The sequence below is a fragment of the Mustela putorius genome, unplaced genomic scaffold (genome assembly GCF_011764305.1).
Source record: "Mustela putorius furo isolate JIRA1106 unplaced genomic scaffold, ASM1176430v1.1 tig00004053_pilon_pilon_pilon, whole genome shotgun sequence".
NCBI lineage: Eukaryota > Metazoa > Chordata > Mammalia > Carnivora > Mustelidae > Mustela > Mustela putorius.
In genome coordinates, this window is record NW_025422186.1 from 1631566 (window position 1) to 1654829 (window position 23264).

Genomic DNA, 23264 nt, shown 5'->3' on the forward strand with positions numbered 1-23264 from the left:
AATTAATCAAAAAGAATTTTTAGATTTCATCTTCAAAAAAAAAGACAACAGAAGGGAGTTTGGCGAAATGTTTAACATTTGTTAAAGCTGGCTGTTGGTTACATTTTTTGCTGTCCTTTTCAGTATCCTTGACGATTTCATCATTTAAAATGAAATAATGCTTTGGGGCCCACCCTGATTTGTCGAGAGCAGCTGCCGCCCCCGCCACATCAAGGGGGCGGGCCCCACCGACGCCACAATCACTTCCTCCGCCGCAGTCGCCGCCCGCCCTGTTGCTGTCTGCCGGGGGGAGGAGCTGGAGACCAGGAGCAGCGGCTCTGGCGGTCGGTCGGTCGTGTCGGTCGGAGGTCCAGGAGCTCTGCGCCTCTCGAAAGCGTGAGGGTGTCCGAACTGGGTGAGTGAAGACTGTTTCCTTCCTCAACTCCTCCAGACGGGGCGGTGGGACGGGGGACCTGGCATGGGGACAAGGATTCGGGTTCCTCTTGCGTACAGATTTTTCAGGCTCGCCCCTCGGGAAGGGGTGGGGCGGACGCAAGACCTAACTGCAGAGTGAGGCCTGTGTCCCACGACCTGTCTGGAGGCTCCCTCCTCCGTCTCCCAGCCCCTTCCGTGTGGCGTGGCCCCCACTCGAAGGGCTTTAATCCCTGTTTGAGAGGGGAGTGGTGGTCGGGGCCCTCTCCTCCTTCCTCCCTTCTTGGTCCCTTTGCGGAGCACTCCATGGCCTTTCTTCCCCCATTTTGCAGTTGTTTTGCTGAATAGTAAATTGTTAAGATTTTTAGGTAAATATATTATTGTTCCCAGGAAAATAATTGTCGGAAAAAGAAATTAGTCCCAGGGAGAAAGTAGACCCTCGCACGCCTTTTCTTTTTTCCCCCTTCCCTGGCCATCTGTTTGGATTTGCCGTTTGAGCCCATAACGTTTCCCCATCCCTCATTATGACATTGCGGCCCCCTCCCCCTCCCCCTGCCGTGTCTCGCGTGTGTGGGCAGGGACCTACACATACACGCATGCATGCATGGCATGCACACACGCATGCGCACACGTGCCCGCGGGCGTACATACGTACACACACACACACACCTTCCATTGCAGCCCCCTCCCTGCACCCCCCCCACTCAAGGTTCTGGAACATCCCCTTCCCCTTGCACACATGGATACACACACATACATACCCTCTTGCACACTGTCACACCCTCAGTGCCTTTCCCTGCTTCTCACGGCCTGCCCCATACACACCACCAGAAGCAGCCCCCTCCTTCTTCGGCCTCTGTATGCTCTGGTGAGTGCACACACACACAGTACACACAGACACCCCTTCGGGGGCTGCCTTAGCTCCTGCCTGCCACATACACACATCAGGATATCCTTTGATTGCTGGCCCCCTTTCACATGCCACATACGTACGTATGCACCCTCACTCTCTCATTCACACAGCCATCACAAATGCTCCCAGCCCTGCTCCCTGCCTGCTGCATCTGTGCACAGACAGCCTTCCTCTGCTGTTCCCGGCCGTGCATGCACTCACATTCACACTCACACTCACAGAAATCCTCGCTCAGGGACAACAACCCTTCTTCCCTGCTATAGCCCCCTTCACAAACACACATATTTCCCTGATTGCTGACCCTGTTCCACCCAGTGGCCACCCACACATCCCTCTCCCGTGCTGTCCCTCTCGTGGATGCATTTGCTTGCACTGACTTGTCTCTATTGTTGCCTCGCATTTCACTGAACATGCACGTGCAGACCATAGGCTGCCCCTGGCCGGTGCCACCAAACCTTTTCTTGCCTGCCACAGACACATACACAGGCATCCTTGCGCCGAGTTGCAGCGGCTGCACATACGACCACGCATGCACACTGTCATGTTTGCACACAACCCTCTCCTCTGAAGTCACCCCACCTGCACCTGTCGTTCTCCTGCCCGCATCCAGAACAGGTCTCATCCTGTCTGACGCTAATGCCTCTCCCCAATACACCTGTCCCCTCCCCCTATAAACACAGGCCTCTCTTCACAGCATGATGGCTGGTTCTGCCCCCACTTCCACCTGCCCCTCTCCTCCTGACAGACACCTCAGCACTCACGAACATGTGGTGATCTATATTTTCCACCCTATTCCAATTTGCATTTCTCCTGTCTGTCTGCAGGGCTCAGAAAAGACACAGACACCCCATAAAATAACCGCAGCAGTCTTTCCTCTTCCATGTTGGCATAATTCCACAGTGCTTCACCCACCTTCCCAGGGTCCAGTCACTGCCCCTGCCCCCAATCTTCTGTCAGATTCTCCCGTAAGTCTGGCTTTCCTATCAACCCAGTTTTGTAATCATTTTGCCAACATTAAAAATGTGTTCCAGGTCTACACCTGACAGTCACTGGAATGCTACTTCAGGCCTTAGAAGAAAGTGAAACTAATTGTAAAGGCCCCTTATTCTTTCTGTTACCTGCCTGCTGAAGTGGAAATAGATCTCCCTGCTCTCTTATTCCGAACTGAGTTGGCGCTCCCATCTCCAAAGCTTGTGCAGGGAGCAGGAGCCTTTCCACTCAAGGCCCAGCTGTATTGGAAACCCTGCTAAGGCAGAGCCATGGGTCAGGAATCTAGCAAGCCTGTGTGGCCCAAGCCAGCAGGAGGGTATCAGTCCAATACAGGCAGGAGGTATGGAAGAAGGCATGCTTATGTCAGTTTCAGGCCATCCACGAGCCAGCAGGAAAGGATTTCCAGCCAGAGAAAGACGACCTCGGAAGTCCCAATGCACAGATCAGCCCCCAGTCAAACCACCAAGAGGAGCCGGTCACCATTTTCCATCACTCGTCGTAGTTGGGAAGACAGTGAGAGCTCTGGAGCCAGCCTGAATGTTGATAATGAGGACTACTCCAGGTACCCACCAAGAGAGTACAGGGCCTCGGGTAGCAGAAGAGGAATGGCTTATGGACATGTTGACTCTTTCGGGGCAGATGATAGTGAGGAGGAGGGGGCTGGGCCTGCTGAGCGAGTGCCAGTGAGAGGGAAAACTGGCAAGTTTAAAGATGATAAGCCGTATGACCCAGAGAAAGGGGCCAGGTCCTTGGCTGGGGTGCACCCACAGTTCTCTAGCTTTAAGCGTGATGTGAGAGAGGAGCTTGACAAGTTAGATCCAGTCCCTGCGGCCAGACGCTCTGCTAGCAGAGCCGAGTTCCTGCAGCAAAGTAGCATGGCCTCTCAGACATCTGCTGAAGGCAAGGTGGCAACCACCGGCGACAGCCTGGAGAGGCAGAGGCGGGAGCAGAGTTTACCTGCACATCCCAGCAGGGCTCCTGTGAGTATTTGTGGTGGGGGGGAAGACCCCCCAAAGAGTGCAGAGGAGCCGGTGGTGAGGCCCAAAATCAGAAATCTGGCCAGCCCCAACTGCGTGAAACCAAAAATATTTTTTGATACTGATGATGATGATGATATGCCACATAGTACTTCCAGGTGGAGGGATACGGCCAACACGGCTGAAGGCCGCTCAGACGGCCTGGCAAGAAGAGCCAGAGGCGAGAGTTCAAGCGGCTACTCTGAGCCGAAGTACCCCGAAGACAAGAGGGAGGCCAGGAAGGACCAAGTGAAGCCAGAGAAGGTGCCAAGACGCCGACGAACCATGGCCGACCCCGACTTCTGGACATACAGCGACGACTACTACAAGTACTGCGACGAAGACTCCGACAGCGACAAAGAGTGGACTGCTGCTCTGCGTCGCAAGTATCGCGGACGGGAGCAAAATCTGTCATCCAGCGGGGAAAGCTGGGAAACTCTGCCGGGGAAGGAAGAACACGAGGCTGAGCAGGTCAGGGGGAACACCAGCGCTGGGGCCAGCTCTAGCGCCGGGGCCAGTGGTGGTAGTGGTGGTGGCACTGGCAGTGGTGGTGGCGGCGGCGGCGGCAGCGGCGGCGGTGGTGGTGGCGGCAGTGGCAGCGGTGGTGGCAATGGCCAACTTGAAGAAATCCAAGGAGCATGTCTTCGGGAGGAGGAGCAGGTGTCCCCGAGAGGAGGCGAAGTTCCTTGGCTCCAGTACAATGAAAATGAGAGTAGCAGTGAGGGGGATAATGAATCGGGTCAGGATTTCCTGCAGCCCGGGGTGTTCATGCTGGATGGAAACAACAACCTTGAAGATGACTCCAGCGTGAGCGAAGACCTCGAAGTGGATTGGAGCCTCTTTGATGGGTTCGCAGACGGCTTGGGGGTGGCCGAAGCCATCTCCTACGTGGATCCTCAGTTTCTCACCTACATGGCACTTGAAGAACGCTTGGCCCAAGCGATGGAAACCGCCCTTGCGCACTTGGAGTCTCTCGCTGTGGATGTGGAGGTGGCCAATCCGCCGGCCAGCAAGGAGAGCATCGACACTCTCCCCGAGATCCTGGTCACTGAAGATCACAGTGCAGTGGGGCAGGAAATGTGTTGCCCCATCTGTTGTAGTGAATATGTGAAGGGGGAGGTGGCAACTGAGTTGCCTTGCCACCACTATTTCCACAAGCCGTGCGTATCCATCTGGCTTCAGAAGTCAGGCACCTGCCCCGTGTGCCGCTGCATGTTCCCTCCCCCACTCTAAGACCAGGGCTCTTTACTCCTGGTCAGATGATTGTCCCCATCTGAAACCCACAATACCGCCGGAGCCCTCTCGAAATTAACAATTGCAATGAAAGCCGTGATTAATCTGCACCTGTTGATTCCTTGTGATTATTTCCAATGTGAAAACAGTTGTGTGCGATTGCATTAAAAATCACACTGTCTATCTTAGAGGTTAGGAAAGGAAGTCTAAACTTTCTAAACGTTACTTGAGATTGCAGTAAAAACATACATTTTCTAACCAGAAAGTTGAGATAAGTTGCGTTTGTTTTCTTTGGTAGACTATGTTGCTGTTAACCGTAACGTCAAGTTTATCTGTTAACTATGTCCAGAAGGCATCATCATTTCTGTTGCATGTTATGGGTTAATGTTCCTGTAATTGCAGTGCCGTAAAAGCTTATTAAAGTTCTCCTTTTGGTTTTACATGGTACAGTGGAATTGTTTGGTTTTGTCTAATATGGTGGTACTAAGTAACTTTATAATTGATCCCTTGCACCTGCATCAAAAATAGGGTTTTGTGGGTTGTTGTTTGTTTGTTTTCTGGTGTTCCCAGTAGAAAAACTTGAGTGTCACTGGAAATGCTGACCCCAACAAGAGCAAGAAATTAAGGGTGACAATTTCTATAAGTAGGAATACAGTGTATGATTGTCAAACTACTCTAGGGGCAAAGGTCACATAGACAGTACCCTGTCAGTCTGGGGGAAGGAAAGAGACAATGAGAAAGTGTGTGGGAAAATAAAGAACAATGGTAGAAACATATCCAAAATGAGTATGAGTTAGGAGGAGAAGGAATTAAAAAATCCCCTTTTAGGAAATAGAAACTCTAAGAACAGGGCACCAGGCTGGTTCAGTTGATAGAGCTTATGACTCTTGATCCTGGGGGCGGGTGGGGAGGGGTGTGAGTTGGAGCCCCATATCAGGTGTAGAGATCCCTTAAAAAAGTGAAACCTTACAAAAGAAAAGAAACTCTGAGAGGAAGTGGGCAACCCCTCCCCAAATAACAAATCTCTATGCTGACTGTATACATTGACACAGTGACACAAAAGGATTAGATTAGAAAAATATATGGCAGACAAGTGCTGTGACAGATATTGATACCCACTTACACAGAGTGAACAGGTTTTAACATTTGGCCATATTGGCTTCCAGTCCTTCTTTCTCTCTCCACTAAATAGAATCAGGCACAAGTGATGTTCCTCACCTGTCACATTTACTTTCCCTCCTCCACAGAGGTAAGCACTACCCAGGAAATGGTATGTTTACTTCTCGTCTGTGTTTTTAGACGTATGTGTGTCTATGTATATGTATATGTGTAGATATATATGTATATGTGTGTATATATCCGTAGCCAATATAGAATGTTTATGTTTTCTAAGTGGGCATAATTGATAGAATGTGTGTATTGTTCTGGAACGTGATTTTTTTTTTCACTGAGTATTGTTTTTGAGATTTAACCATTTTGATACATATAGCTCTGTATGATAGACATTTAGTTGTATGAATCATCACAATTTATCCATCCCCTTATTGGTGGGCGTGTAGGTTCTTCCCAGTGTTTTGTGGCAATCAATATACTTAAAAGATGTCTCTCTGTGCACGTGTGTGAGTTTCTCTAGGGGTAAGGATGCGGAGTTGGAGTTCCTGGGTCTTTAGGCTTGGAGGGGAATTTAGGGGTCCTGCAGGCTTAAGAGTCTTTCTCCTAACCACGTATTGACAAACTGCTTTCCCGAGCAATTGTACTAATGCATGCTCCTGCTGACAGTTTATGGGAGCTGTTCTTAGCTCCAACAGCCTGGATATGGTTAATGTTCAACCTCACGGGTGATCAGTGACATACAAATGAACAGAACAGTGAAACACACTGTGTCCATCAGAAAGCCATGGTTATTCTTCATGATAATATCTCATTTGGGCTAGGAGAAAACCGGGAAACACAAGTGATAGCAGGCTTGTTGGAGAACGATTTAGGGGGTTAGCTACCTTTCAAGATGCAAAATGGTGCATGTCTCTGAGCCCGACTTAGATCCTTGGTGGTACAGAGCTAATACCATATAGCCATTAAAAATTATATGTGCTGATATGGAAATATCTCCAAGGCACACTGTTAAGTAGGAAAAAAATATTGTGGAGCAGTTATATATTGTTTTCATGTAAAATAAAACCTTGCAAAACCAAACTATAGATCATAATGTACCGAAGTGTCTGGAAGGCTGCATACCTAACGGATGGCAGTGGTTACCTCTGGGGAGGGACAGGGGGTTGGGGAGCAAGGAAGGGGGCTTTAGATTTTTTTCACCTGCCCTCATTAATTTGCTTGATTTTCTAACAGTGGCACTGATTTTTATAAATATTAACAAAATAAGTAAAATCAAAAAAATTCCCAATTAAGAGAGAGAGAGAGAGAGATGATGCTGATTCTCTCAGTGCAAGTCCAGAGACATGGGTGGAAGCCCTGGCAGTCCTTTATTTCTGAAGTGGTCAAAGCTGATACTGTTATTTTGTCCCTCACAGCCATTGTGTGACCCCCCTTGGCCTTCAGCCAGCACCTCACCTGTCACGGTGAGTCAGAAGTCTGTGACCTTAGAGGGCTCTTGACAGGTGGGCCTGTGGTGGTTTGCCTCACGTTACCTTGGCTGTGCCCTGACTGGCACCACACCAGGGGGTATGGGCGAGGCACCCTTGGGGCTGCTCTTATTTCCCTTAGAGACACAATTAGTAAATCCATGGAAGTTGTTTGGGGGGCGGGGTGCAGGGAACTCCTCTCAGGGCCTGCAGCCCCCTGCTGGTCTTGGAGAGGCCTGTCGCCACAGTGGCTCCTGCTGGAGGTGAGGCGCTCCTGAGGAGGGACAACCCTAAGGCCTGAGACCCTGGGCCCCAGGCTCCGAGTTGCCTGGGCTTGGGCCTGGGACCTCAGTTAAGCACATCAGACCCTTGTGCCTAATACCTTAGGTCTGGAGGGGGAGGAAGTCAGAGGCATCAGGGTCATGAAGCATTTCCTCTCATGCCACATTGGTGGCGACCACAGTGGGGGACTATGTTGCCAATACCAGAGACCCAACAGTCCTGTGTAAGACGTGGCTATGTCCTTGGACACCAAGTTCCCCTTTTCCCGCCAGTTTCTGATTCCCCGGCCTCTCCAACTGTTCCCCAAGCTTCCCCATAGCTTTCCAATAAAACTGTTTTGCTTAAATTCACCAGGGTTGGTTTCTGTTTCTAACTGGGAATCCCAAGTGGCACACTTGCCAACCCCATAACCCAGTTTTGTGCCTGCTTTTCAGTCAGATGAAATACCCAGAATGGCAAGGGGTCAGGCGATTTCTGTTGATAACACAGTGGACCCATTATTGGCACCTGGAGCCATGGTTCTAGACCATGCAGGCCTCGGGCCACTACACATGAAACAGTCCTTTTTAAGAGTTGGTGATTTGGCGTATTCATGAAAGGTGCTGCCCACCACGCTAGACTCCTTAGTGTCTGGACTTGTTTCCTGGCTGTGGGATAAAGAGCCCCACATTGTGGCCACTATATCTTACAAGACAGGACCTCACATTCCTGAGGTGGTCCCCCTAGCTAACACTACAGCTGAACTGTTATGGGGCCTTTCCTGGCTCAAAGGCACTACCTTCTCTCAGCCCCTCTGTTCTAGCTACATCCTTCTACATTGGTGCCTGGACCTCTGACCTGAAATGCCCTTTCCAGCCCTTTCTAGTTAGTTCTATCCATCCTTTAAAAAGCCCTGTTCATGTGCCAGCTCCGGAGAATGGTATTTTCGGACACACCTAACTCCTTCACTCTCTTGGTCCCATCTCTGTGAGGTCTTGTCAGGAGCTCTTATTTCAGAGTAATTTCCACAGCCCGGGCTTCTCAGTGCTTGCCTCAGAAGTATTCAGCAACGCTTGCTGGCCGGAGGAATGAGCTGCTCTCCCAAAGTAGGCATAAGGCAGGGGTGTGTTAAGATGAGGCAGGAGAAACCATGGGGTCCTGGCCCAACCAGGAGTTTCTGAACTGGCCTTAGCCCCAGGCCTACCCTCAGCTCCTGCTGGCCCTGCCCCCGCCCTGCCCCGCCCCTCCCTCCACCTCCTCTTGCCACCCTCTGTCCCATTTTCTGTTTGTCCTGCTGAGTTCCCCAGTGTTTCAGAGATGTTCTTCAGGCCCAGGGCCTATGGCTGAAAAGTGGTGCTCCTCTTGAAGATGGAGAAATAGGAGGAAACAAGCCTGGGTTGAACCTCTGTCAAACACGGAGTGAAGAGGGTGTCTGTCCATCTGTCACTAGTCCCGGCCTCGGATAAGCTGTGGCCTGGAGCCAGCTTTCAGCCTGACTTGGCATTCCCATCTGCGCAATGGGACCTCGCCACTAGGCTGTTGCTGCTGGCTTCTGCTGCCCCCAGCATGCCTCCCACCCTACTCCCTTCCTCCAGTTAGAACACCAGCGAGGCTTCCTAACCCCTTATATGTGGATACAATTTCACCCCAGACCCCTTCATATGCAGGGATGTCACTGGATCTTCCGTCCCCCCTGGAAGGTGAATGATAAGGATACCAAGGTTCAGAAAAGTGATGAGCGTTCTGAAGAGACAGAGTCTGTTCGGCCAGGGAGGGCAGCAGCCGTCCCGGCCCCAGTGTAGTGAGGAGCGGGTAGGGGTGTCGGGTCCTCAGCATCAAAGTCCAGGCCGGCCCCAGCTGGACTCCACTCGGGTGCTCAGGTCACAGGCTGAATAGGCCGCCAGCTTCCTGGCAGCATACTGCAGGCCCAGGGGCCACCCAGATAAGAGGGTGCCTGGCATCTGGATGGGAAGAGGAGAAACAAGACACAGGATTGTAGAGGGGTTCTTCCACAAGAGCTGGGGACTGGGAGACAGCAATAGCTTATAGTGGGAAGAGCATGGCTGAAGCAGGGCATTGGAGCCAGCCTGAAGGGAGGTAGGGACTGGGCGCCAAATGCATGAAGACAAATCTCCAGGGACCCAGGGGACCCGAGCCCAAGGCGCTGCTTGGCCCAGACCATACTTGCATTCAGGCAACGCCGTCCAGCCCAGGCTGCACTCAGAGCAGAGGATTCAGAGCTGACTGGGTTAGTTCAACAAATATTTATTGACCTTCTGTCTGTGGTGCGTTGGACGGGAACCTGCAAGAGAAGAATAAGGCTTACTTAGTCCTTCCCTCAAAGAGCTCAGAGTCTAGTGCGGGGAAACAGATGTGTAAAGAGAGGATGGCAACCCTCGGTGAAAAGTGCTACACGGAGGCAAACACGCGGTGACGTGGAAGCAAAGAGCGTGGCTGGCCGCGCCGGGAAGGGAGGCTTGTCAGAGGCATCCCAGGTGTGGCCACTCTGAAGGCTCGGGCAGGCATTAGCCAGGTGAAGAAAGGTGAAGAAAGGGAAGGAGGGAGGGTAGCATGGGCCCCTTGAAACATTATCTGTCGGGGAGCATGTCAACTGGTGTGTTTGAAGGGCCCTTCAGTGAAATGTATTAGCATTTAAAATCCACACACCCTCTGACCCAGCAATTCCACTAGTAGCATTTCTCCTACATGAGCAAAAGCACGAGGTTGTTTGTACAAAGATATTTATTGTTGCATTGTTTGTAGTAGCGAGAGACTGGCAAGCATTTCCCTGTCCATCACTAGCGGCCTGCTTAAATAAATCACAGCACAGCCATCAGAGGTTTCACTAGACAGCCTTTACCCAGCTGAGGCAGAGCCACAGCTCTTGCCATGTAAGAATAGTCAAAACCCAAGGAGTTATAAGAAGGAGGCATAGAAGAGTGAGGACAGGGGTGCCCAGGTGGCTCAGTGGGTTAAGCGTCTGCCTTTGGCTCAGGTCATGATTCCCAGGTCCTGGGATCAAGTCCTGCGTCAGGCTCCCTGCTCAGCCAAGAGCCTGCTTCTCCTTCTGCCCCTCCCCCAACTCGTGCTCTCCCTCTCTCTCAAGCAAATAAAATCTTAAAAAAAAACCAAACAGTAAGGACAGTTACCACGCATGTTTCACAAGAGATACACGTACATCTGTGCTTACCTGTACACAGAATATTTGGAAAAATAAACAAGAAACAGGAGTTGAGGTCAGGGGTGAGGAGGAGCCTTGATTTGTAGCGTGTGCCCTTTTGTCCCTTTGGAGTTTGTGTGAATTAGATAGGTTGTTTCTGTTTTTTTGGTTTTTGACCATGTGTATACGTGATCAATAGAGAGAGCTAGAGAGAGAGAAACACACAGAGTCAGAGACAGAGAAGGGAGGGAGAGACCTCTGCAGGAGGACAGAGACCTCACACAAAGGGAACAAAGTGAACAAACTCACAGCGTATGAAATAGTATGGTGTGCACATGCACCCTGGGAATGGGCAATGTTGGCCCAAGCAGGCCCTACAGGGAGCAGAGGAAGCACAGTTCAGCTTTGCCTCGTGAAGACATGGAGTGGGAGCTGGGGGGTGGCCCAGCATCCAGAGTGGGTCCACTATCATCTCAGATCTCCAGGTTTTGTACATGCATAACATGCTCAGGAAATCTATCATCACCTTGGCTGACAGTGGTTCTCTGTGATGGGATGATAGGTAATTTTAAAGTTCTTTATGTTTGGAGGGCATTTCTCAAATTTTCTTCAATAAGCAGGTGACCTGGGAGAAAAAGTGAAAACAAAATCGAAATGTCACTGGAACCCCGATTCAAGGCTCTCAAGGCAGGCTCTTCCTGAAGGAAGCCAGGCAAGGCCCTCCATAGTCATCAGCAGAAGGGGCTGACAGACCAGGGCGTTAGGAGTCAGACCTTAATCTGAAACGGTTTTCATGCTAATTAACTGTGAGTGGTGAACAAGGCACATACCCTCTCCACCTCGGTTTGCTTATTTATAGAATGGGACAAAAGAACGCCTACCTCAAGGGGTGCTTGGAACGAGCAAACGAAATAACAAGATGGACAAAACCCACTCTAAAAACCCAAGGTGATCGTTGTTGTTGGTTGTTACCATTTCTACTGGCTCTTTTTTCCTTTTTTCCCAGGCTGTAACAGCAGGAGGCCAGAACCCCGCAGAGAAGCCACTACTCTCTGGGTGGAAAGAATCCCCCCCCCACCACACACACTCATTCTCTCTTCAGCAATTCAGCAAGGCTGACTCCGGATGGCTGGGCCCCGGTCTGCTGAAAAATACTTCGCAGAAGCCCAACATTCCCTTTGGAAGTGGAGTGCGGCAAGATAGGGGAGGAGGAGGAAGCAAAATGTTTGCTATTTTTTTCTGTGCAATTGACTCTGCCGGCCGAGGCCCTTTGCTCACGGCTGTCTGTGTGCACAGATGGCGGTGGAGCCCCTCCTGGTGAAGGGCTTGGCTTCCTGTTGAGCATGCCCACCCCATTCAGGCCGGCTGAGGAATGTGGGCCGTCCTGGCTGGATGGGCTCAGTGTCTGCCCTGGCCCCTCCCTGAGGCCCGGCCTGACCCCTCCTCAGGCCTAGATGAAGGAGCTTCTGTGTCTTGGGGCTCTGCCTGATTAGATACGGCTGAAACATTGACTCCTCCCTCGCAGGCTAGGCACCAGGGAAAGAAAAGTACAAGGCTTGCCCAGAGTCCTCCCAGCTCCGAAAGTGGCTGGCCTCATAGCTCATCTGGGTCTGTGGGAGTAGAAAGTTGATGCCAGTCTCTTTGTTCTAAGTGGACGAGTCCTGGAGTGCTGGCTAGGTTCAGGTCAGCAAGGGGTGGGGGATTTCCATGGGCCCAGTCCCCAGGGCTGTCAAGGGAAAGCCTAGATCATGTATATACACAAACACACATATCTGGTGGACTACCAATCGTGGTCCAATTCAGTTCTGCAGAGGTAGACCTTGTCTGTTGGTCACAGGTGGTTCACCTGAGGTGGTGGTGAGCCTCATGGGGACCAGAGAGGAGTATAAGGGGTTCTTTGCCCTTTCCGTTTTGTTTGTTTTTTTTTTTTTGTTTTTTCCCTCTTCTCTGCATCCGAAGAGCTGCTTGACTACTACTTAGCTCTGGGCCTTGAGTGAGTCACATCACCTCTCTGAACGTCAGTCTCTTCATCTTTAACATGGGCATGATAACCTCATGGAGCCGCCTCGAGGAGGACATGAAGGCATAGCGCAGTGGCATGACGCAGGAACCACTTTAGAAGTGGCATTTCCTTCCTGTATATATTAAGTACTTCCTTTTGTGGAGTGCTGGGCAATCCAGAAGTGACCAAGATGGTCTCTACCCCCATTCAGTCTAAGGGGTTCCAGTCCCTTTGGCCTTTAGCCCCACTTAACCTTGTGCCCTGCTTCTGATCAGGGGATTCTGGCCTGCTCCCGAGACTCCGGCACTGCTCAGGTCAGATGTCTGAGGCCCAGACTGCTTCTTGCTGACCCAGGCCCTGCAGCCTCAGCCTAGCCACTAGAGCCTGTAGCCTAAAGACGGCCCTCCCTGGGCAGCCTGTCAGTCTGCTACCAAACACTTCCAGAAGTATATCCTGTGATTTTCACAATAGCGCTCCAACAAAGGTGCTCTAATCACTAGTCTCCAAGAGACCTGCTTTCAAGTCCCAGGGCTATCTTCTACAAGCGTCACAACCTTGGGCAAGTGCCTCCGCCTCTCTGTGCCTCAGTGTTCTCATCTTCAAAATGGTAGTTAAATAAGAGTAGCTCCCTTTTGAAGAGGGCAGTTAAGGTGCTGAAACACTGCCTGAGGCATATTAAGCTCTCAGTTCTTGTTAACTGCTATCCTTAGGAAACCAAGGCTCAGAAGAGGAAATGACCTGCTCAAGGTTACACAGCTGAGAAAGTGGCAGAGCTAGAGCTCTTACGCTTACCTTCCTGATAGTAACGACTCTGCCACACAGTGCTTCATACCCTATTTCTAGATTCTGGGCCTGGACTTCCTATTTAATTTGCATTTCCATTTAACTTACTCCTCACAGGCTACTGCCAGCTAATCAGGCCTGTGTTGGATTTCCCATGCGCCTTCTTGACAGGGCCATCGCAAGTGCCTGCTGCTATCAGCTTGCAATCCGATCCATTGCCCCTGCCCCCAGGCAGGCCTCCCTCTTGGTTCCTATAATTTGGTTGATCATAGGACTCTGCCCCACTACCTACTTGAAAGAATAAAACTCACAATGCTAATAGAGAATAACATGCTGGCACCTTAAAATATCGACGTATTCAATCCTTGGAGGTAGGTGCTATGCTCACCCCCCTCTTCCATGTGGGACATTGAGGCACAGAGAGATTAAACGGTCTGCCCAAGGCCATACAGCTCTAAGTGGCAAAGTCAATTCAAATCTGAGCAGGCTAGCTACGGCATAGATGCTCTTAACCATTATCTCCCAGAAGGAACAGTTTTAGAAGCTGGCTGGCCAGTCAGCCAGCCCTTTCCAACCTCCATGAGTCCAGCCACGTGTGACACAAAACTTCACAGGAGCACAGGCCAGGCCGGATCTGTTCACAGCTGAATCCTCAATGGCTAGCCCTTTCCCTGGCACATGGGAGGTGCTTAGAACAGCGTTGCTGAATAAGTGAATGAATCAATGAATCAATGAATGAAACTAAAATAGGGTGGGGCCATGAGGTGGGGGAAGAGAGACAGATTGGAGAGATGAAAGGGAAAACTGAGCGGATTAGGACACTGATCCAATTGGGGGTGTGAGGAAGTCTTGGATGACTCCCAAGGTTTTGGCTTTTGGGTGACTCAATGGTGAGGTCATTTACTGAGATAGGAGGGACAGAATGCAGGGGTGGAGACAGCAGCACTGATAAACTTGGTTTAGGATATGGAGTTTGGGGGAGCCTTTGAGACATAGGGGGGCATGTCCAGGAGGATTGGAGCTTCCAAGAGGAATTTGGGTCTCCTGCCCAGCCCCCTCCCATGGCTCTGCGCCGTCCAATCACACTTGAAACCGCTGGCCCATCGGCCTTACCTCTTCCTACTGGGAAGGAAAGGAAGGAATCTTTGATGGTGGGAATGGGGGCGGTGCTTTTCTAAACCAAACAAACGCATACACAGTGCCTGCTTGTTGAGGATCAGCATGCTTGGCTCTTGGCACATGTAGGCTGGCTTCCAGGGCGGACCCCCCCTCCCACCACCCGCCGGCCCCTGCCGCCTGCTCCCTGCCAAGGTGAGCTCTGACAGGGCGACTTGTCATCTTTTCAACACCTCATTTTTCCCTCCTTACTCACTGCCCGGGGAGAGGTCCTTCCTGTTTGCACACCTCAGGGGCTAGGCCAGGAGGAGGAACAAAAACAGCCTTCATGGTGCCCGGGGGGGGGGCAGGAGAGGATTGGGGGGACAGGACGAGAGGGAAGAGCAAGAGAAGTGGAGGAAGCGCATTAGAGAAGGTTGGGGACCCACCTTCTGTCTCCCGGCTCATCACGCTCACGCGCGCGCGCGCACACACACTGCACAGTGCACTCACTGCGTCCTGGAACTGGGAACGCTGATTCCCAGGTCAGCCCAAAGGGGTCAGGATTCCAGCTGGGTTTAGAAACTAGCTATCCTGTCTTCTCTGCCTCCTGTCCCCGCCCGCTCAGCTTCGAGTTGCCCAGCCCAGAAACCGCTGCTCTGCTGTTTCTGCAGCCGGCCAAAGCCCAAGGCCTCCTTTTACCAGCCCCCCGACCCTTTCTCCCTGGGTGTGCAGCTCCGCGGTTCTGCACCCCCTGGCCCCAAGCCCAGGGCTCCGAGAGCCGCAACCCCCCCCGAACCCCGCCCTCATTCCCCCTCCAGCAGGACCCCTCCCGGGAGCCCCGCCCCCGTCAGCGGCGGACCCGCAGGTAATCCCCTCCCCCTTCCTGCCCCCGCAGCTCCAGCCCCTTCCAATTAGCGCAGTCTCGGATCCCCTCTGCTGGGAACTGGGCTCCCCCACTCCGGCTCCCTCCCCCACTCGGGTCCCACGTGGGGATCCCCGCTCCCAGGCCTGGCCGCCCCATTCACATCGCCCTCCGCCATTGTCCGCGGCCTGTCACTCACGCATGGCATTAGCATTTCTAAAGCCCACTTCTCCTAGTCGCTGCTTTGGCTTCAGCCTGGGCCGGGGAACTTAGCCCTATAGAACAAGGAACAATTACAACTAACCTTCAAGAGCACTTTAGAGTATATAATTCACGTTGCTATATAGCCATTTAATTTACTTCTCACAACAGCCCTTAGCAGTGGGACACGGACGTCCCGAGAAGCTCAGTGAGTTATCCAAGGTCACAAAGTAATTTCTAAAGCCAAGATTTCAGCTCAGGTTTGTCTGCTGCCAAAGGCCACATTCTTTCACTACACCACCTTGCCTCTTTGTCAGGCTGAGCTTGCTTCTGCTTGGCTGGGCTTTCTTAAAAGGTGGGCATGGTGGCTTGATATTCCTGCCGAGGGAATGCTGGATTCAGCCTGCTGGGGAGGTCCTGGGTGGTTTCTGTGCTGCCACTAACCCAGGGATTCACTGGGCAGGCGGTGACCGCCACAGGCCGCCACCTGGAGAACAAAGCCTGGCCCAAAAGGAAGCAGGGGGAAGTTATGGCCACTTCCATATGAACCAGATGCCAGGCTCATATCCCAGCCCTGCCCCTTGGCAGTGGGTTGGCCTTAGATAAGTGACTTCATTTCCTTGGCACCTATCTCGGAGGGTTATAGTGGAGTGGGAAGTGGGCTCATATGCATTGAGAGACATAGGGCAGTACCTGGATAGAAGTACATGAGTCAGGGGCGCCTGGGTGGCTCAGTGGGTTAAAGCCTCTGCCTTTGGCTCAGGTCATGATCCCAGGGTCCTGGGATGGAGCCCTGCATCGGGCTCTCTGCTCAGCGGGGAGCCTACTTCCTCCTCTCTGCCTACTTGTGATCTCTGTCTGTCAAATAAATAAATAAAATCTTAAAAAAAAAAAAGTACATGAGTCAGTTAGCATTACTACGCATTCGGTCCACGATGCTCCTGGGGTCAGGAGCAGCATGGCGTGAGCAAAGAATGGCTCTATTACCAGACAGCCTAGGATTCCATTTCTGACTCTGCCCTTCACTGGCTGTGTGACTTTGGATAAATGACTTACACTCTCTGGTCTTCCGCTTCCTCAGCAGTAAAACAGAGATAGTGATAGTTCTCACTTTCCAGAGTTGTTACGAAGATTAGCATTTGCCCACGTGTTTTCTCAAAAGGTGGAATAACAGACACTATATACTTTAACAATCATTGCAAATGATTCTGTTCAAGATGGTATTCAACATCTGTAAATCCTTTGTCTCTTCTTGCCTCGCCTCTGACTCAGGGGTACCCCTCACCCCACCTGGGCTCCAGTTGCTCTCCAGATCTCTGTCTGATCTGCGTCTAGACCATAGTAGATGCAGCATTTTCTGAGCTTGCCCTTCTGACACTAAACATGCAGACGATGGTCAGAGGACACAGGAATCTCCATGTTTGTACCCTTGTTTTCCTTGGGGGTGGGGGTGGAATAATCCCTCACAGGGTCCCAATATGAAATCCACTCCCACCTATTAGGTCCAGCATGGGACCCTTATCCTCCCCGAGACAAACACTCTGGGCCACAGGAGGGCAGAGCAGGCTCTGTTTGGTTGCACCTGACCAGGAGAGGGGGCCAAAAATCTCAGAGGAGGGAATCATTTTGGCTTTAGCATCTATAGCCGGAGCTTAGACCCAGTCTCAAAACAATGCCTTCAGGGGTAATATCCAACCAAAATGGCCCCCTCTTCTGTGTTCTGGTACCCACTGACAAGGTTCGATACCTACAGGTGCCTGTGTTGGTCTGTCCCACCTTCATAAACAACGCCTTGAATCACCAAAGAAAAATCACTTCATGAACTGGAAATAGAATCCCTATTTCAATTCTACAGATATTCGACCTTGGTGATAAGAAGGTCACTTTACTCCAATGGTGATTTTAAGCAGTCAGTATTTTCTTCAAAAGAATCATGAATTGGGACATCTAGGAGGCTCAGTCTGTTAAGCATCTGCCTTCGGCTCAGGTCATGATCTCAGGGTCCTGGGATGGAGTCTTTCACTGGGCTCTCTGCTCAGCGGGGAGCCTGTTTCTCCTTATGCCTGCTGCTCCCCCTGCCTGTGCTCTCTCTGACAAATAAACAAAATCTTAAAAAAAACAAAAAAAAGAATCCTTTGACTAGGCCAACATTGTTCCAGTTGTGTTATATCTAGTCAAAATCACTTGGAAACTCCTTTGTTTCCTCAAATCTCTAGATACCTACTAATAACATTTCTCTAATGGCTATACGTTTTCCGTTTAGGCCAGTGACTCAGCTGGGCCAGGAGTTGGGGTGCGTGGAAGGGTAAATTACAGAATTCCCAAAGGTATGTGTGGTCGATAAAAGCGTATTCAATATACCTATTTTTCCCCCCTGGTTGTCTAATGTCCAGAAAGCCAAGCTTATATCAAAATCATTTTGGTTGGTACGGGATACATAGAACATGGAAGGTGGTGTGCACAAATGAAGACTGAGAAGCTTTGAGCCAGCTGGGTTCTCTAAGAAGGTAAAGACCGACTGCCTGGCGTACCACTGGGCTCACTTCCGCTCAAACCACTCCTGTTACTGGAGAGATGACCTGACCCTCTTTGCACAGATCGAGGAGCATGTGGCAGTCTTAGGCCAAATCCCAGCTTCTAGTGGCCATGAGGAATGAAGGGCCAAGCTCCATGAAACCGGGTAACCGGGGATGTTTCCAGAAGAGGCAGTGGAGACCACAGATTTATGTTCTGGAGACCACGAGGCTCTGCTGGTTTTCATCATGCTTGAGTGTTTTATCCTTTCCTGGACTTTCTCTCTACTGAGAACTGGGTACTGTGGGGATGTAGGGGAGATGGGAGGGGTGTGGAGTAGGTGGGTAGGACTAGAATGTTCAAGGTGGAAGGGTCTTCAGGCCAACCTTCTCGTTCTACTATCCAGAGGGAGCAAGGGGTTTACTCAAGCTCACTAGGGATCTGGTATCAGCACCAAGGGTAGAACTCAGGAGTTGTTTTACTTATCCTCTGTACCCAGGGCTTCTCTGAATCCAGACTCTGCTTGTAGATCTGTGCTGTTTAGTACTGCAGCCTCTCGCTGCCTGTGCCATCTGGGTGCTTCACGTGTGCCTAGGTGGAATTAAGATATGCTGGGAGTGTAGGGGGTGCTTGGGTGGCTCAATCGGTTAAGTGTCTGCCTTTAGTTCAGGTCATGATCCCAGGATTCTGGGATCGAGTCCCGCATCAGGCTCTTTGCTTCAGCAGGGAGCCTGCTTCTCCCTCTCACTCCGCCTGCCACTCCCCCTGCTTGTGTTCTCTCTCTCTCTCTCTCAGTTAAATAAATAAATAAAATCTTGAAAAAAAAGACATGCTGGGATTACAAAATACAGATGCTGAAATGATACTACTTGGGATATTTTGAGTGAAAGGAAAGGTATTATGAAAAATTAATTCCACTTTTGAAAAATACTTTTTAAACTTAGCTACTACAAAGTTCCCTGTGTGGCTGGCATGATATTTCTATGGAACAGTACAGTGCTAAATCTCCAGTGGAAGTGACCAGGCTCTCCGTTCTGACTAGAGGCTGGGACAGGGCCGGGCAGGAAATGGAGAAAGGTCCCAGCAGACGTCAAGAAGACAAGGCCTAGCTTGACAGCAGGAGGACTGGTGAGCCCAGGCTCAGCGGCTGGACAGGAGTCAGGCAGACAGGTCTTATCTGGTAACGAGACTCTGATGGAAGGTCGTGGAGGCAGAGCCACAGGACATCGGGCTGGGAGGCCTGACCTCAGTCCCGGGAAGCCTGGGCAGTAGCCTTTGAAAGCAGTGATTACATGCCGGAGAGCCCAGTCTCTAGACTGGGCTGCATTCCAGTTCTGCCACTTGCTAGCTATGTGACCTTGGACAAGTTACTTAACCTCTATTGCTCAGGTTCCTCATCTGTAAAATGAGAGTAACGGTAAGATTTCCTATGTCACAAGGTACATGTCAAGCTCTTGGAACGGTGCCTGACACAGAGTCACTACTCAAAACGTATTAGTTAGCATTATTCTCCTTACCTGTCAGGGAAGCAGGCTGGGATCATAACCCTCTTCTGGCATCCTTCTGCAGTCCTAGAATGGGCCCAGATTTGTGGGACTAGCTCTGTCAGATCTGGGGTACCAAGCCAAGGTACAAGCTGATGAAGTGAACCCACTTCCAGAAGATGCTGACTGTCCTCGAGCCAAGCGTCCAGGTGAAGTTTCAGCCAAGGTTGGGGAATCAGGGGCCTGGGGAGGGGGTGGCTCCATGGCCACAGATGTGGTCACAAGAGGCTGCAGGCCCTGGAAATGGGGCAGCTCAGCCCCACTCAGGCTCCCGCTGCCCTTTCTGGGACCATCTGTAGATAGGAGAGGCTTTGTCCCAGCCCCGCCATACACAGGGATTCCACGCCTCAGCACTGTAAGGAAAAAATCACATGGAGACATATAAATCCCTCTGTCTATAGCTTAAATAACAAAACGCAGTTCTCACTGCAAAGCAAGAAGCAGAATTTAACTGCTCCAAATGCTGCCGTTTCTGTTTGTGCTTGTCTCTAGGCTTAGAGAGCTTGTATAGGCAGACACAGCACTCCATTGATATTCTCAGTCATGTCCAGCAGTTGAGCTCTTCTTCCCCCTTGATAATGGGGTTGCAGCCCAGGTCTGGCCCAGGATTCTAGTTGAATCCCAGAAAGTATGTCCTGCTCCCCTCCCTCCCTCCTCCTCCACCCCATGACGTCTGAGGCCCCGCACTGAGGAAAGCACAAGTGTCAATAGTAGACTTGGAACAAAAGGGTTTGAGGAAATACTTTTTAATATCTGACCTAATCCAGCGAGGTGTGAGACACTGGAATAGGAGACCCAGCGAGGCTGAGGTGATCTACTCTGAGGAAGGGAGTGATTTCTGGTTTCCCCATGGCTGATATTCCCCTCAACTTCAGAAGTGGGAGAGAAGACTTGCCCATCTGTTTGGAATTTACTGTAAGAAAAAAGAGAGATGGGGAGGGAGGGAGGGAGAGGGAAAAAAAAGGGAAAGAAAAATGAGGAAGATGTGTGTGTGTGTGTGTGTGTGTGTGTGAGAATGGGTGAGTGAGAGAGAGAAAGGAAGAGGATTCCTTCTCTTTGGCCACCAGCTCCCCAAACCTATCCCTTAGCAGCACTGGCACGAACACCAATAGTCAGGAATTTTCAAGTCTCCTGGGGCAAGGGCTTCAAGGGGAAAATGTGCCATGTGATGTGTGCTGTGGTGATTGCCAGGCTGGTTGTCTGAATGGTAGAGTGAGGCTTGGCTCATCCCCTAGACCAAAATAGCAGAGCAACAATCACCAGATGCTTCTAGAAAGAGGGTATGCACATACACTGTGTGTGCACTTGTGCAAGCACGTGTTTGTCATGGGGGACATCTTCAGCTGAGCCCCATCGGGAGCCTACAGGGAGCCCAGAGACAGCTTCAGCCTGGCCTCTGGTAGGCATGGGTGGAGATGACGGCTAGGGCAGGTTCGACAAGGTGACAGGCAGATCAGAGAGGAGGGATGAGTTGAGCTGAGACCACAACAGTGCTGGGCATGAGACTCATAGTGCCCTCGAAAAGGCTTAGCCAGTGGCAGGCTGGAAGCTCTGTTGTCAGCAACGAGGTAGCCTAAGGCCGGGTGATTGCCACATGACCACACTGTCCACAACCAATTATGAGTGTTTGAGGCTGGCCCCGGGGAAAGGGGGAGCACTAGCAGAAACCTCCTTAGAGGGGGCCATGGTTGCCAAACAAATCCAGAGACTTCCAGACTTCAAAGATTTCCCATCAGAGAGTATGCCCAGACCCTAGGTTCGGGCTGGCATGAAACAGACTGAGAAGGGTAGGGGATCTGCTTTCCTAAAAAATGAGAAAACTGACAAAGGGGAACAATGTGAAGCCAAGGGAGCACTGGCTGGGGAGCAGGGAGGCCTCCATTTGAGATGACTGAATCCAGAGTCAGATCCACTGTGAGACCCTGGGCAATGACTTCCCCTCTCTGGGCCTCAGAGTATGTCTGAGTGAGGGGGCGGGCTCCATGATCTCTAATGCCAGGCCCGATGAAACCAGGGCTCACTGAGTCAAGATATCTAGATTCTCCTCATGACAGCAGACACCTTTGAATCCTTCCCATGTGAGACTCAGTTGGACCTCCCAGAGCAATCGTCCTTCCAAGCACAACAACCGGAATCCTCCCCACAACAACCGGAATCTTCACAGAAGTTATCTTTAAGGCAAGGGGTGAACTATGCCCCCACCTCTGCCATCTCACCTGCACTTCTGGAAGTCCTTCCTGTGTCTCCCTTTTATCCCTTCTTTATGTTAGGGCTCGCCTGAAAGTAGTGTCTCTAGGGTCCCATTTTTAATTTCTTTTGTTTCCCCCAACCAAGCAGAGGAAGAATCTGACTGCACATCTGTTTGGAATTTGGGGGTGGGGGGAGGGAAATGAGGCAGCTCGGCGGCTTCTCCTGTACTCCCTGAGTTCCAGGCTGGGGAAAACCGGGATGAGAGCCGGGGTGGGGGTCCCCCACTGCCTCCCACCCTCCATGGTCCTTGTCAACTGCCTTCTCAGCCTGTCTCATCTCTGAGACAAACAAACAATCAGGAGGTAGACCTGAAACCTTTTGCTGAGGCGGCAAACAGCATGGCCGGGCTCCGGCCTTAATGGGCCCCAGTCCCGGCCTGTCTGCTCCCTCCCGGCCTGCCTGCCTCCAATGTGTTTCTGATTTGTACTGAGCTAGGCTCTGCCACGCTGAATGTGGCGGCTGCCTCAGCCCCGCCTCTCAGGGATCCAGGGGTGGGAAGGTTGGGAGAAGCCAGAAGCTTGGTGTAGAGGCCGTGGCAGGAATTCTGAGATGTATACGCAGACATGGCCTGGGGAAGGGGGTGGAAGTAGGGATGGATTTCATCTAGCTATAAACAAACATGCTTCTCATTTAGAGACCTACGGGTGCCAGTCACCGGATCCTCCTTACCCATTTTCCAGCGGGCAGGCAGAGCAAGAGCAGGGATGGTGATGCTAGGGAAGTAGATTGGGCACTTTCCGAGGAGTGCCAGTCTCTAGGGTGGGTGGGATTCTCTGAGGATGCGAAAGGCAGAGGTGGGCATGAAGAGAAGTTCCGAGAACTACTGCCTCCAGAAAAGATGTAAGGGTATGGAGACAGGAAGTTCTGTTTGCAAAATAGCAGCAATCTTTTCGACTCCCCTTGCCCAGTCCTAGAATGGGAGAATGTGGGCTGTCATGTGGCCATTTACTGTACAGCCTACTTGTCCCAGGGAGCAAGTGATCATCAAGAAGGCAGTCTCTGGGGCTGGGTGACCTGGCTCTGGGACACTAAGGGGGGGCATCGTGTCATCCTTGCTCCTTTACCTTGCACGCTTACCCCTACACACACATATGTGTTTCCTTGCACAGCTGGGTTGAGCAACTTGGCACATTTTCCTTTGCCCTTTTGGCTTGGTCCTCCGTTTAGAGATACTGCCTGGCACGCTGAGGAGACAAAGAGGGTGGCCACTTTTGGGGGCCGCAGTGGTTCTGAATGTGCTGATAAAATTGGTTTCCTTTATCGTTTGCCCCCCCTCCATCTTTTGTGAGTCCTTGAGGCCTGGCTTGTTCTCTACTGGATTGCTTTCTACCTGGAACTGGGGCTGAGACCGGAGTCAGGGTCAGACTTGAGTGGAAGCAACTGGCCTCACTCTGTAGACGTTACTAGGGTGGATAGAGACATCCCTTTGGCCCTGAATTTGACAGTC

The 23264-nt window shown here is 51.3% G+C and overlaps 1 protein-coding gene and 1 long non-coding RNA gene across 4 annotated transcripts; one reads left to right on the forward strand and one right to left on the reverse strand.

Annotated features, from left to right (window-relative positions):
* Positions 1 to 243: 243 nt before the first annotated feature.
* PJA1 (praja ring finger ubiquitin ligase 1) lies at positions 244 to 5003 on the forward strand. 3 transcript variants are annotated; one of them, XM_004777881.3, is made up of 3 exons: positions 244 to 394; positions 2356 to 2876; positions 3441 to 5003. In XM_004777881.3, the coding sequence occupies exons 2-3, from the start codon at positions 2584 to 2586 to the stop codon at positions 4561 to 4563; spliced, it is 1416 nt and encodes a 471-aa protein (XP_004777938.1). In that variant the 5' UTR covers positions 244 to 394; positions 2356 to 2583; the 3' UTR covers positions 4564 to 5003. The 3 variants fall into 3 exon arrangements, with proteins under 3 accessions (XP_004777938.1, XP_004777936.1, XP_004777937.1); XM_004777879.3 differs by having other exon boundaries at positions 2356 to 5003; XM_004777880.3 differs by having other exon boundaries at positions 250 to 394; positions 2682 to 5003.
* Positions 5004 to 5628: 625 nt separating this feature from the next.
* On the reverse strand, positions 5629 to 19907 carry LOC106004235. The gene is made up of 2 exons (XR_001177163.2): positions 19541 to 19907; positions 5629 to 9705 (listed from the first exon to the last, which is right to left on the reverse strand). It is a non-coding gene; the product is annotated as an uncharacterized LOC106004235 (long non-coding RNA).
* Between the last annotated feature and the right edge of the window lie 3357 nt (positions 19908 to 23264).